A 15298-nucleotide genomic window follows, 5' to 3' on the forward strand; every position below is an offset into this window, starting at 1 on the left:
GGAGTCCTCCACGGGGGACTTTGTCTACTCGCTCACCTCTGTTTCTAACAAAACCAAACCCACAAATCAAAACATCTCAGCATGAGGCAGCCATGGGGAAGCAGCCCCAGGCCAGCGAGAGCCCCAGCTAGCTGGGTGGGGAGCAGGCGGCCTCCCTGCACAGGAACCAGGAGCCAGGCTGGAGAGGGAGGCTCCTTCTGGCCCGGCCGCACCGGTGCACTTGAACTCTCGAACGCTCTCCACACGAGGCGGCTTTGCTTTATGTCTCACGGCTGCATGGGAGCTGAAGAGGACACGCCTCCTCTCACCTCCGTTCCCCTTAGAGCTTTTAGATTTTCGCTGAGTTGCTTGATCCGAGATGACCAGGGATGAGGAACCCTCATTGTCCACCTCCACGGTGCGGCTCCGGCCGCCATCCCGGCACAAGGTGCTCTTTGTGCGGGTTTTTACAGGACTTCTAGACGAGACGCCTTTCCTTGGGATGAAAATCTAGCAAATAACACTGTCTCCTCCTGGAACAGGCTGTGCACTGTGGTCAGCTTGGACAATTTTCATTCTCCGGTCTTTTACAGGGAACATTTCTAGTAAACATCTGCTGTTTTCCTGAGCGGGTCACGCAGCAGCAGTTGTCTTTGGATCTGATGTGCTGCTGCAACAGCAGCCCTGCCACAGCCCTGTGGGCCTCTGCGCCACCCCAGGTGCAGCTTCCCAACCCGACAGAAACGGCTCTGACCTCAAGTAACGGGAACACCTTGTGAATGATCTTCACGCACCCTTCTGGTGGCAGGCAGATGCCTCTCCACCCTGAAGACGGCTCCCCCACCCGCTCTGCTTTCATCTTGGGTCCTGGGGCTCAGGGCCTGAGGCACTGGGGGCAAGAGGGATGCTTCTAATCTTTGCTTGGCTGTAACTCGGCCACGGGAACGTGGGCTCTTTAAGCTCTCTAGGTGTTCTTGGTTTGCTTTTCTGTAAAATAAACAGCCTGGACCAGCTGAGGTCCAGGTCCTCACAGCTCCAATCCTCCAAACAGGCACCAGGGCTTTTCCTTGGCTATGGGTACCCAGGCCACAGAACCCTTTGCTCTGCTTAGGGCTAATTTACACTCAGGACCAACGGAGGATGTCTCTACCTCCATGCCAGAAAAGAAAGGAGCCTGTCTCAACCATCTGTCCAAATAGAACAATTACTACCTATGTTTTTTGATGTGTTTTTTGGGTGGGAAAGGGGGAGCGTGAGAGGGAAGAAATGAAGGGGACTTGCTGAGACATAAAAATAAACATTGTTTGGAGTATCCTTCTGGGAAAGGTACCTTAGCATTTGGAATTGTCTACCCCCTGTTCAAAGGGAAGGAGCTAAAGCCTTGTCTTTTATTTATTTTGTTTTTTACTCATATCCTGTCTGTGCCGACTGGGAAGCAGCTGCAGTGGTTTGTCAGCTTGTAGCTTTATGGCATCCTCTGCTCGTATTTGTCTCACTGGCACAAGGGCCTTCCAGTGGGATTACTCAGCCACTCTGGGGTGGGAAGAGTTTCTAGGTTTCCATCAGAAGAGATGGCAGAGAGGACCAACAGCAAATCTCTTCTCCCAGGGTAAGCAGAGCACCCAGAGGTCACTGCCAAAGGGCATCTCCACCAGTTCCCATTGGCTGCATCTACCATCATGCTTCCAAAATGTTGTGCACTAAGACTTTCTTAACCAGACATTTTTAGCCTCAACTGAGACTTAAAGTGGACCTTGCAATTCAAGAACAAAAGGAGGGTGCCCTGATAAGAGTTACCCTGGGGGCAGGGGTGTCTCCCTGGTTCAAATAAAATATTTTCCTTGTTGAAAGCAGGCCTGCTGAGAGTTAGAGCCACAACGGGAGACGTTTTAGTGGGACAACAGGGACGCTAACGCTCTACTGCCTGCCCAGTCTGCACCCCTCAGCCTGACAGAGATGCACCATCAGTTCAGCAGCTTCTGCCTGATGAGCGTGGAACTACCATCTGCATCCAAATGGGGAGCTCAGAGGAAGCCCTTAGCATTTCCACTGTTACTCATCTTTCAGGAAGTCCTGACAGCCAGAAAGTGATGATGGAGGCCTGGAGAAAGCACTCAATGGACCCAACTCCTGAACTTTCCCTGGCTGGCTTCCTAATGTATCTGCTTCCTAAATATTCAGCCAGAGCCAGAATCTTGGGAGGAATGGGGTAGGTGAAAGGAGATGGAAGGGTAGGTGAATTTCTTCTTTTGTCTTCTCCTAGAACATTTGGTGAAATCCGTAAAATCATGTTGCTTTTTCATTATTTTGGAATAAAAGTCCCCGTAAGTAGCATTCCCTCTAATCTGAGCTCTGACAACATCTTGATGAAAGTAGCAGTTTCCTGTCTGGAAAAATATTCCTAATAGCAATAGAAATGGGGAAGACCATGGGGACAATAAGGAAATTAGACTGTGGAGGGAAAAGCTGATCTCAGTTACAAATACTGCCTGTTGGTGGCCCTTAAGGAACTAAAAGTACTACCAAAATTAGCATTTTCCTTCCAGTTTCCCAGGAAGACCGAGGCCCAAGATAGCTGAAGGACAGACCCAGGAGGGATATGTAAAGGCGGAGACCAACCATGCAAAACTTCTAGAACACCAGGAGCAATTCTAACTGCTTGATGGCCTTCACAGTGGTTAATGATAGAGCGTTCTTGTTATCAATCAGGTTTTTACTACTAGTTGTTGAGTTTTTTTAAAACATGGTGTGATTTTAGAAGCTTTTTTACTTTTTGTACTTGTTCATTAGAATTTTTTTTTGTCCTTCAAAATATTGAGAGTTAGGAAAAATGTTTAGTTGTCTTAAGACATTATATGACTCTGCAGAAGTTCTCACTCAGTCTTTGATCTCAATTTACATATTGCATATACTCTTTCTATGGTTACTTTGCAACATTTCTCAGAGAAGCAGCGTGGCTCCAGCTCCACGGCATGAACACTGTAGGTTAGGGAACCAGCACAGAGAGGAGCTTTCTGTACATCATCACCAAGCCTCACAAAGACTGTGTAGGACGCATATTATTACAATTATATTTTTCCCAGAGGAGAAAACAGAAGTTTAGAGAAACATGTAAGTTGCCCAAAGTTATTCAACTAGTGGCAGAATAATACTAATAGGAATACCTAACATTATTGGATTCTATATTGGCAGGCATTATTCTAGGCACTGTCTATACACGATCTTGTTTAATCCTCCCTATAACCCCAGGGAGGTTCTCATATCATCTCTGTTTTACAGATGCAGAAACAGCAAGGTTGAGTAACTTGTCCAAGGTCATAAAAAGTTGCAGGGCTGGGTCAGGACTCCAGAAGCCCAGCGCCAGAGGTGGGGGCTTACTCCTTGGACCACACCATCAAGCCTCTGGACTTGACCTCTCTCTTGGATCAGAGACACCACCGCTGTGACCCAGATGGCCCTGCCATGCTGGGCCAGTTCCTGTACTGGCCTGAGCCCCGGCTAGGTGCTCTTGGGGCTGACACCACCTGCCTCCCTGGGCAGAGGAGCGGTAAAGGGCACGAAGCATGTGAGGCCCCGCATGGAGCTGGCCTCATCCCCTTTCTCCCATGTTGATATTCCACGCAGGAGAGAGAGGAGAGGGAGTGGCTCACTGAAAGTCGATGATATTCCACCCCTTTCCTTCTCTCTCCGTTGAGAAAGTCTAGGAGATCCGTTGACAGGTGGAGTTCCGTTAACTCGACATTGATCTTCAATACCTGCACTATGGATACAACGATGTTTCCCTTTTCCTAAACTGCTCTTGGTCTACCAGTTGTTTCCTTCTCAACTCCTCAGGGAGAGAAAGGAAAGCAGGAAGCAGGACATAGGTTGAAGAGACGATGTGTGCACGTGTAAGAGAGGGAGTGCAGGCCAGAGCTGAAGGAAACCTGCACTCTAACCACACGCCTCAGCTGGGAGCCCAGGGCCGGATGGCTGAAGTCCGCCCACAACCTGCCCGAGAGCGCCATCAGCCCATCTGCCTTTCACGGCCTCCCGCTCCCTGCTCCTCTGCGCTCAGGCACATCCCCATGGACCCCGGCTTGGGCCAGGCCCCTTCGCAGAAACCAGGCCTGGCCCTAGTGTTCAGAGGGCAGACATCAGTGCTAGACACAGGGCAGCCTTCCTGGGAAAAGCACAGAGATTTTTTTCCCCACTGATTGTCATTGTTTTAATTAACATGCTAATATTACAGAAAACAGTATATATTGCTATCTTTGAGAGAAACAGTTTAAAGTACAATCACTTCAACCTTAGAAAAAATGCTATTGGGAGGCTGACAGAAGGATCTTAATCACATCAGTATTTCCCTGAGAGCACGACCCAGGCTTTCATTAAGCTTCCTGCTTGCCTGCATGGGCCGGGGGCTCCCTGACCTGCACAGGCTGGCAGTGACTACTTACGTGGGACAGACTGCTGGAGGGAGCCTGCTCGGAGAAGAGTGGGAGGGGTCCTCCTGCTGAGCCTCTTTAACAGGCGGTCCCGCTCGTTCACCCTGCGGCAGAGCAAACACAGTCAGTCTCTAGTTCACACACGTCTCAAAGGTACTCGCTGAATGACTTCAGGTTGCAAAATAAAACAGACAGACGGGGAAAAAAGCTTCCTCACATCAAGAAAAATGTCCAGTTTCGCAAGCTGCCCTCTTATTTACAGTAGATGCTATCTCGCCACTTTGAGTGCACTGCTCCCGTTTCTAAAAGGCACTCTGTTTCAGTCGTCCTGTACATAACGCCTCTGAACTCGGCCTTCCTCCTCACTGAAGTGCACTACAAGTGCCCTTTCATACCAGGCCAATGCTCGGCTTCCCAGAACACTTCTGCAAGGGGTGATCTGTTTCTACGGTTAAATGTCTTAAAAGCCTCCATCCCACCTGCAGCTGCCATCCCAAGTTTGCTGCCAGCAAACTGGACCAGGCAAGAGCTGCCCAGGTGCCTCAGGACCCCAGCAAGAGACGGGTTCCTCTCTGCAGAATTGGATGGTTATTTTGAACCACAATGAACATGAAGGAGAGTTTTCTTCTAAAACACAAGGATTAGGAGCTCTTTCTGCCTTTCCCGAAATTATTCCCACCAAGGTAGACAGTGCTGTGAAGAAATATGGAGCTTTCCTGGAGGACGGCTGTTGTTTATTCCTATAAATCAAAAGGGGGTGCTTGAAAGTTGTCCAGGTGGGCCAAAGTGCTTTGATTTCTTACTCTTACCAGAGAGATTTCTGGTATACAGGAGTTTGCCAGTGCCCTCTGTTATGAGCTGAATTGTATCCCCCCCACCAAATTCATATGTTGAAATCCTAACCCCCAGTACCTCAGAATGGGACTGTCATTGAAGATAGGGTCTTTAAAGAGGTAATTAAGTTAAAATGAGGTCATTAGGGTGGGCCTTAGTCCAATCCGACTGGTGTCCTTATAAGCAGAGATTAGGACAGACACACACAGAGGGAAGACCAGGTGAAGACAAAGGAAGATGGCAGCCATCTACAAGCCAAGGAGTGAGGCTTCAAAAGAAACCTAAGCTGCTGGCATCTTGATCTTGGACTTCCAGCCTCCAGAACTGTGAGAAAATAAATTTCTGTTGTTTAAGCCCCTCAGCCTGTGGTACTTTGCTGTGGCAGCCCTATTAAACAAATACGCCGGAAATCTGCCGTTTGTGGGAACTTGAGGGCAGAGGAGTTGTTTAAGGAGCTGCGTTGCTTCAGGTCCAAAGCACCTCCTCCCGACCCCCTGTCTATGAGCCTCGAGCCTGAGGGGGACGTTCTCCTGACCAGCCCCCGCAAGGGCCTTCGAAAGAGGAGTGGGGCCCTGGGTATTCTCAACAGTTCTACGAGCTGAAGTTCATTTTGTACATGGGTTTCCAGAAGCCAGCATTTTCTGATTATTTTGGTTGAAAGAACAATGTTTAATTCATCACCAATTAAGGGTAAGCCTCAGCCAGCTAAGCTTGGCAACGTGTCTGATGGCTGATGAGGAAAATCACTTTTTCTATCCCTTCACACTGGCTTTCCCGTCCCTCTCATACCTTTTTCTTCCGTGGGCCAAATTAATCTCACTGGGCCCTGCTATGCGACTGCCCGGACTTCAGGGATAGCAGATGAATGAGGAGCGAGCCTGGGAGCGCCCTGCCCTCTGTGGCCGCTGCTGCCTGACCGTCTGCAGCTCCCTGTGCTGGCTGGTCTCAGGACGCAAGGCGTGAAACGAAGGACCAGCGTCCTCCCCGCCTGACCTGGCACCGGCCATGACGCCTGCCCAGGGGGCCCTGCTCAGGGCACTGTGTGCAGAAGGGGCTTCCTGAGGGCTGGGCTGCAGCTTCCCGGGCAGCCTCCCCAGCCAGGGCCTGCGTGGTGAGGTAAAGGGTGGTGAAGGCACTCTCTCCCCCAGGAACCTAGGGGACAGATGCAGGACTAGGCTCTGTCCTTGTCATCCGTGGTCCCTCCAATATTGAAGGTCCAGAAGCTCCTCCTGGTGCTGGGGCTTATGAGGACTTCACAGAACCACAGAAGTAGGAGGGTCTGTGAAATCACTGCTCTCTCACTGGGCAGGTGAGGAAACAGAGACTCAGCTGTGCCAAGCCAGAAGGTCACAAGGGCACTCGCTGGCAGTGCTCCTGCCCCTGCCTCTGTGCTGGGCAGATGTCCCTAATTCCTTTGTGGAATGGCATATGCTTGTCTCTTTCTTATTTTTTTTTATAATGAAGTATTACAAACACACAGAAACAGTCAGAAACTTGTACAGGGAACATCCACCAACCTGCTCAGCTTTAGCAAACAGAAGCACCACGCTTGACCCCATGTTTCAGAGGGACCCACTCTCTCCTGAAGGACCCCTTCCTCCCATGTGGTGAGGGGTGCATGGGGCCAAGGAGACATGTCCACCCAGAGCTCACACCTGTCCCCAATTCCAGGTATTTGGGACCCTAAAAGTCCCTGCTCAGTGACCCCTGAGCTGGCATCCAAGGCCAACCTGACCTCTTTGCCACTCCATCCCTCTAAAAGTAGACCTTATAGCCAACGTCCACACTCCTCGGCCTGTCAGGGTGGCCAAAGGGTGGCTTTTTTGCATGGGATGTGTGGACTGGGATGTCCACACACCTGTGCACCAATCCTCTCCCAATTCAGGGCAGAGCTGGGATTGGGGTGGGCAGAAGGGGGTGCACAGGGCAGCTACCTCTTCTCTACGCCACCACCTGCTGGCTCAGACCTCCAAAGAATCTGGGAATCACAACGTACTGCCATCTTTATTTAGATGTCTTATCAAGGCATATAGCTATTTGTTAGCTTGACTTCTAACTTGCACATACTTAGATGTGGTACGTGGTCTCTGCTTGTAGTCTTGCACCAAGTTGTGCAAATGTCAGGAGTGGGCCTGGTTGTGAGAACTACTTCTGATTTTGACAAAATAATAAAATCTCAAACATGAAGTCCCCTTACACTCCTCTCTGATCCCATTCTTCCCCTTTCTACTATAATAAAGTTAGAAATAATCTTATATCCATGTTTCATACTTTTGTTCTATATATATGCATTCACAATATATAATCTGTTTTAAAATATGTCTAAGTGGTGTCATTTACTTTATGCTTTCAGCTTATCATATATTTTCTTTGCTCCTTCTTTTCTCTTTTCTTACTTTTTTCGGTACTGTTCACTCATTTAAAGGACTAGTTCTTTGCAGTTAATCTGTCTTCTTTCTGGTTGCTTTAATAATAATTCTAATAATTCTCTTTATCTTTAGTGTTCTGCAGTTTCATTACACTTGGTATGACTAGGCGTAGATTTATTTTTATATCCTGCTCAGCTGCTCAGACCTGAGCAATCTGAGGGTTTGTTTATCTTCACTTGTGGAAAACACTTTGAATTCCCTCATTCTCTGTTTTTTCTTGTCCAGAAGCTTCTATATAAAATTCTATCTTCCACATCCCTAAATCTCCCCACATTTTCCATTTCCTTTCTCCCTTTGGCTGTATCTAACCTGTTTTTAAACTGACCAATATGTTTTAATTTAAATTACTACCCTTTTTCATATATACCTTTTTCACCTATATATTTTATTTTTCTCCCAGATCCACCTGTTCTTACATACTACCTGACTCTTGCGTTTTGATTTCTGTGTCCTCTTTCATCAGCATTTTATAGACTCTTTCAGACACTCCTTGCATCTTCAGTTCTTGGGGAGCTAATAAATGTCTGCGGTATGCAGTGACTCTCTTTCATCGTGGTTTATTTACTATGTGTGCTCTAGTTATAGAATCATTCTGGAAAATGATTTTTCTTTTGCCTCTGCCAGGGCCCTACAAAATTTTGTATTTTTATCTTAGCTTAGTTCCTATAGCATTGGGAATAGTCTAAAATTGGACCTCATACATAAATAAGTATGGGCTTCCAGTTTCTACTAGATAATTCTTTCTTCTATCCATTTCCCTGGGCACATAGAATGACTCATTGCTGCTTTGTCAATCTAGTGAGTAAAATTTTTCTAGTTTCTGTTTTACTAAAATAGCAGCCCTACAAAATCTGCAGTTTCATGCATCGGGTTCTGTTCTATCTCACATGGGACTGAGGATTTATCTACTATCCTTACACCAGCCTCTGAAGCTTCAACCCCGGAACGTTTTATGAGTCTGATATCCCTGTGCAACCTCCTCAGCTTCAGTTCCCTTTTACCTGGCTGGCTTTGATGTCTCTCCATTTCTGGTACCTAGGTTTCCTTGTCTTTCTTTTGAACTTGGTTATGTATTGAAAGCCTTTCTTTGTTCATATTTCAGCTAGCATTTCTGTGCATTTGGAAAAGTCCTCTCTGCATCAGCTCAGTCTACCATATTGACTCTCTGGTTTCCATGAATAATTTATATTCCCCTGACCCAATTACTGCAAAACATTATGGCAACAGGACAAGATCACAGAATTATTCTTTCCTAAGTCTTGCTATCCTCAGAAACAACATTTTCTGGATGGAGACTTTTAAAATAGCAATGGATTTGACAAAGCTTTGGGTGATGAAAAGTGTATGAGAACTTAAAAAAGCACTCCACTGGAGCTGTCTAAGCCACTGGCTTCTCCTTGTGCTCCAAGTTGAAATGTCAAGAAACATTATTTTCCCAATTTCCCTTTCTTCTTTGGGGAAGAAAAGACCATTGTAAATGAACATTATTAAAATTTCTCATGAACAATAATGTTGGAAAAGCTCAAGAGAGAGAGGGGAGATAATAAGAATAACATTCACCATTTATAGTATTCTATCACCTATATAGGGTTTGGAAGCTATCTACTCACAAAGACATAGGAAAAAAAGGTAAAGAAAGCACAACCAAATATTTACTTTGGTTAATTCTAAATAATGGGAAGAAAATTTAAAAAAAAGCTACAAATTAGCACGGGGAAGAACAATTCAGATCTATGAGATTTTGGTTTAAAATAAAAAGAGAACCCTCAAGAAAATACTAGCCAACTGAATTCAGCAGTATAATAAAAGACCACATACCATGACCACATGGGATTTATCCCTGGAATGCAAGGGTGGTTCAACATACAAAAAAATCAATCAATATAATACACCATGTTAATAGAATGAAGGAAAAAATATCACATGATCATCTCAATTGATGCAGAAAAAGCATTTGACAAAATCCAACACCCCTTCATGATAAAAATACTCAGAAAACTAAGGATAGAAGGGAAATTCTTCAACACAATAGAAAGTATTTATCAAAAACCCACAGCTAACTTCATACTCAATGATGAAAGACAGAAAGCTATCTCTCTATGATCAAGAAAGAGAAAGCCTGCTTTCATCACTTCTATTCAACAAATTTACTGGAAGTTCTAACCAAAACAATTAGACAAAGTCCCAAGAGCCTTTTTTGCATAAATGGAAAAACTTATCCTAAGATTCATATAGACTAGCAAGGGACACCAAATAGCCAAAACAATCTTGAAAAAAGACCAACCAAGTTATAGGACTCATACTTCCAGATTTCAAAACTTAATATAAAACTACAGTAATAAAAATAGCTTGGTACTGGCATAAGGATAGACACATAAATCAATGTAATATAATTGACAGCCCAGAAATAAACCCATATATCTATGGTCAATAGATTTTTGGCTAGGGTACTAAGACCATTCAATGAGGAAAGAATAGTCTGTTCAACAAATGGTGCTGGAACAACTGGATTTCCACATGTAAAAGAATGAAATTGGGCCCTTATCTGCAATCATATACAAAAATTAACTTAAAATGGATCAAAGACCTAAATATAAGAGCTGAAACTATATAAATCTTAGAAGAAAACACAAGAGAAAAATCTTCATTACCTTGGATTTGGCAATGGTTTCTTAGATATGACACCCAAAGCACAGGCAACAAAAGGAAAAATAGATAAATTGGACTTCATCAAAATTAAAAACTTTTTTGCATCAAAGGACATTATCAAGAAAGTGAAAAGACAACCACAAAATGAGAGAAAATATTTGCAAATCCTATATCTAAGTGTCTGGTATCCAGAATATATCAATAATCCCACAACTCAACAGCAAAAAGACAAACAACTCAATTAAAAAATGAACAAAAGAGGCCAGCCCAGTGGCGTAGTGGTTAAGTGCATGTGCTCCGCTTTGGCGGCCAGGGTTCATAGGTTCAGATCCCAGGTGCGCACCGATGCACCACTTGTCAAGCCATGCTGTGGCTGCATCCCATATAAAACAGAGGAAGATGGGGATGGATGTTAGCCCAGGGCCAATCTTCCTCAGCAAAAAGAGGAGGATTGGCATTGGATGTTAGCTCAGGGCTAATCTTCCTCACAAAAAAAAAAAATGGGCAAAAGACTTGAGTAGATATTTATCCAAAGAAGAAACATAATAGCCAACAAGCAAGTGAAAAGATACCCAACATCATTAGTCATTAGGGAAATGCAAATCAAAACTTCAAAGAGACAGCTCTTAACATCTACTAGGATGGCTATAATAATAATAAAAAAAGCAGAAAGTAACAAGTATTGGAGAGAATGTGTAGAAACTGGAACCCTAGTGCATTACTGGTAGGACTGTAAAATGGTGCAACCACTGTTCTTCAATAAGTTCAATACAGAGTTACTGTATCACCCAGCAATTCCACTCCTGGGTATAGATCCAAAAGAACTAAAAAATGGACTCAAACAGATACCTGTACACCAATATCTATGGCAGCATTATTCACAATAGCTAAACGAGGGAAACAATCCAGATGTCTGTCAACTGATGAATGGATAAACAAAATGTATATCCATACAGTGGAATATTATTCAGCCATAAAAAGGAATGAAGTATTGATACATGTTACAACATGGATAAACTTTAAAAACATTATGGTGGGGCTAGCCTGGTGGCGTAGTGGTCAAGTTTGCACGCTCTGCTTTGGTGGCCCGGAGTTCACAGGTTCAGATCCTGGGTGCAGACCTACACACCACTAATCAAGGCATGCTGTGGTGGCGTCCCACATGTAAAAACAGAGGAAGACTGGCACAGTTGTTAGCTCAGAGACAATCTTCCTTAAGCAAAAAGAGGAAGATTGGCAACAGATGATAGCTCTGGGCCAATCTTCCTCACCAAAATAACCCCACAAAAAAAAACATTATGGTAAGTGAAAGAAGCCAAATCCAAAAGGCCACATATTGCATGATTCCATTTATGTGAAATGTCCATAATAGGCAAATATGTAGAAACAGAAAGAAGAGTAGTGGTTGCCAGGGACTGTAGGGTGGGACGTCGGGGTGGGGAATGGGGAGTGACTGCTTAAAGCATACGAGGTTTCCTTTTGGGGAGATGAAAGTGTTCTGGAACTAGACAGTGATGATGGTTGCACAATACTGAGAATGCACTAAATGCCACTGAATGTACACTTTAAAATGGTAAATTTTATGCTTTGTGAATTTTACTACCATTAAAAAATAAGAAAATTCAATTAAAAACCAAAAAGGAGGGGGAATGGGTCCTGCATTAAGCTAAATTCCCTCCCGTCACCTGAATTGTTGGCAATGATGCCATCTTCACAGTTTATTTCTCCAATGGAGGGGCATGTGGGAGTTAAAGTGCTACCTTTGATCTTTTCTATCCTCGCTTAAGCAGGTATACTGACTGGGAGCGACTGATATGAAAGGTGTGTGTAAACATAAATTCACCAGAAGAATGTGCACTCTTCGTGCCTCCCCAGTAATGGTGGTGAAACCCAGTCTCACATAAGTCCTTACAAACAGGCTCTGTTTGGAAGGTGACATATCCTAGAGGAAGTGGTGTGTTCCTGTCTCAAAACATGAGCGGTGGTAGGAAGGAGCGGAGAGCTGAGAAGCCTTATGTTGGAGAATAAAAACTCTTATGTCCACATTTCTGTCAGGAACACACGCATAACTGCAAAAGAGCAGGAACATGGACACTATAGAAAATAATTGCAAATCTGATGTTTAGATCTTAACAGTAGTTACAGCTGGTAGGAATCGCAGCTGACGCCACAACAAAGCCAAAAAGAAATAGGTATTTTTAGAAACATTTTCAAATTACTGCTGGACTGTTTTCAAAACATAAATCTGACAGGTTCCTCGAGAAAAAACCTAGTTCAAAGTTCCCTTTCCTTCAGGTAAGGCCAAATATCTACCAATCTGTCAGACTGTTGAAATTCTAACCTATTTTTAAGGATCCCTGGAGAATGAGATTTCACAGCCTCAACTGATAACTTATTCTACTCATTATAATCTGAACATTAGGAAATGAGAAGCTTTTGGGCTCAAGCATATTCCTGACCTACCTAGGCCTTTGTAGGATCAAAAACCTTACTTTAGTTAAATAGTTACATAATGAGGGAAAATAAAAATAAAACAAAACAAAATAGGTTTTCAAGCCTAAGATTCCATTAAGATAGGAGTTATAGACTAGAGCAAGGGGCCCTTCATAAATTCTAGTCTATTAGATGGTAGTAAATTTTTCTCCTTCTTCCTTTCTGCCAAACCATACACATCCTGCTTTTTAAAACTTGACTTCTCATCCATTCAGCCTTTATGCTGCACCTATTGTGTGTGAAATCCAGTGCTGGAAACAAAGTTACCTAAGACACAGTCTCTGCCCTCATGAAACTCACAGTCTCTGAGGTGATCTCACCGCGTAGACACGTGTCATGGCATAAGGTGATGAGTGCCAGAATGGAGATTCTATGAGGCTCAACAGTGGTAAAATGGAGGAGGGAAGAACACAGAGAAAGTTCAGCAAGGCGTCAAGAAGAATTGACACTGAAGCTACATCCTGAACAATGGATGACTCCTTGCTCATCAATCCAGATGGAAACACAAGTGAAGAACAGGTCTAGTGGGAAAGACCGTAAGTCCAGTTTTGGATGTGAGACTTCAAGTTGCCTCTGAGGCATTCAGGAGGCCATGGGACAGTGGGGTCTAGAGAGGTCCAAGCTGGAAAGCTGCTTTGGATTCCTTAGCCTGTAGAAACCCACAGAAAGCAGGTGGGAGGAGGGGGCACTGTAAGTGGCGACTCCTGGAAACACCAACATGTCGTCCCTGTGTTCAACTAGAGGGTTCATTCTCTCAGACAGGGACGGAATCTCATACTTTGTCTGCAGTTTTCATAGTATCTACCCTGGGCCAAGAACAGAGGACATGGTTACACATATAAAATGGCATTTGCGCTTTGTATTTACTGATTTGGGCTGTGACTCACTATCCTATTCTTGTGTTTCTCCATAACTTTGTCTTGGCATCATTTGTCTTTGCATATGTCCCCAGTGCCCAGCACTGAGCTCAGGACACAGTGGGTTTTCCAATAGCAGCTGAGATAAATTCCTGTGTATTATTTTTTAAAAATGACGGAATAGAACATCATCTCAATTCTTTTCCAGAGAAGAAAAGCCCCCTCCAAACTCTAGACGATACTGTGAGCAAAAAACCTCTGTGGTCTTTATAGAGAGAGGACATTGTATTTTGTTAAGAAAAGAATTCAGGTTACGTGGAACAGTTGGAAGACAGGCTGAGGACAGGATAGAGTTCAAGGTTAACTAACTTAATACAAATTCTATTCCAAAAATAAAAAGATAGTCCTTCCTGGTTTCAAGTCTCCTCTGAATATCAAAACAGGGAACTGGAAGGAAGAAATGCTTGTACTAGCCTCGTGTTAATTTTCTTCTGTTCCAGACAAGGTTTTGGACAGTAGGGGTAAATAGACCATTCTGGGTGTTGGAAGAAATTTCATTCTTTTACAGTGTGTTTTGGGTGATTTTCTGCCAAAAAGAAGAGTTTATCCAAAGAGTTGTAGTACCAAATGGTTAGGCAATGAATTTGCAAGGGGAAACAGCAGATTTGCAGCCTCAAAATAGATGGGATCTGTCTGTCCACAACCACCCCAGGTCAGAATACAGATGTGCAGAAGCTAACTCGGCTGATGGACAGAACCGCCTAGCAAGTCTTGAATGAAAAGAGGGGTGAGGGGCGGGGGATATAGAAAAGATTTAGAAGCAAAAATGGATAGATATAATCCTTTTCCACTGTGCCTCCTAGTTGGAATGGTAATTCAAACAAACCAGTGAGGTTAGGAGGAAAGTTCAAAAGGAAATAAAACTAGCAGCCAGCAACCACACTGTTCTTTCACCTGAAACAGCAACTCAGGTAAAATTGGTAAAAATGGCTTCTTCTGAAAATTAGTACCGCGTTACCATATCCTGTCTACGTTTAAAAGTTAACAAAGACCAATTTTTAAAAATTCTTGGTCAGAGAGACTTCTGCTTCTAGGACGATGGGGTAGACATATTTTCCCTATTCCTCCTGCTAAGTACAACTGACAACTCTGGACATTATGTGTAAAACAAATATAAGAAGATACTGAAAAGGTGGAGAGAAGAAGGAAGACTAGCTAGGAAACTCAGAGCACGAGAAAACTGAGTTTTCTTTTGACCTTATAGATTCCAGACTTTGAGCTGAAGAGCCTGTCAACCCAGAAATGCCATGGGTGCAGACAAAAAAGCCCAGGAAAAGCCTCTTTTCTCTAGCCAAAGAACAAGAAAGGGGCAGTCTAGCAAGACAAAAAACTTTTAGATCATAATTTCTTTACTCTAGCCAAATACTGCAGAAAAAACTGTGGCCCCATTCTCACCCATGTCAGCAAAGACACAGTGGGCAGCCTACACTTCCATGCTTACAAGGCTGCAACAAGGTGCCCCAACACCCCTACTGGCGTAGTGATAGAGGAGGCCATGTAGGGACCTGGGATTTTCATTCTTGCCAGCTGATCATGGCCCCTGATGGTATCAGCAGAGACCACATAAGGG

The 15298-nt window shown here is 44.2% G+C and overlaps 1 protein-coding gene across 1 annotated transcript in view; it reads right to left on the bottom strand.

Annotated features, from left to right (window-relative positions):
- The window catches only part of ATP8A2 (ATPase phospholipid transporting 8A2), a 507110-nt gene that overhangs the window by 7325 nt on the left and 484487 nt on the right, over positions 1–15298 (bottom strand). Inside the window, exon 35 of the mRNA XM_014791223.2 lies at positions 4419–4510. Coding sequence (XP_014646709.1) covers positions 4419–4510 — 92 coding nt within the window. The remainder of the gene's footprint in view (positions 1–4418; positions 4511–15298) is intronic.

The sequence above is a fragment of the Ceratotherium simum genome, chromosome 10, assembly GCF_057802395.1.
Source record: "Ceratotherium simum simum isolate JZ-2026a chromosome 10, ASM5780239v1, whole genome shotgun sequence".
In the NCBI taxonomy this organism is placed as follows: Eukaryota; Metazoa; Chordata; class Mammalia; order Perissodactyla; family Rhinocerotidae; genus Ceratotherium; species Ceratotherium simum.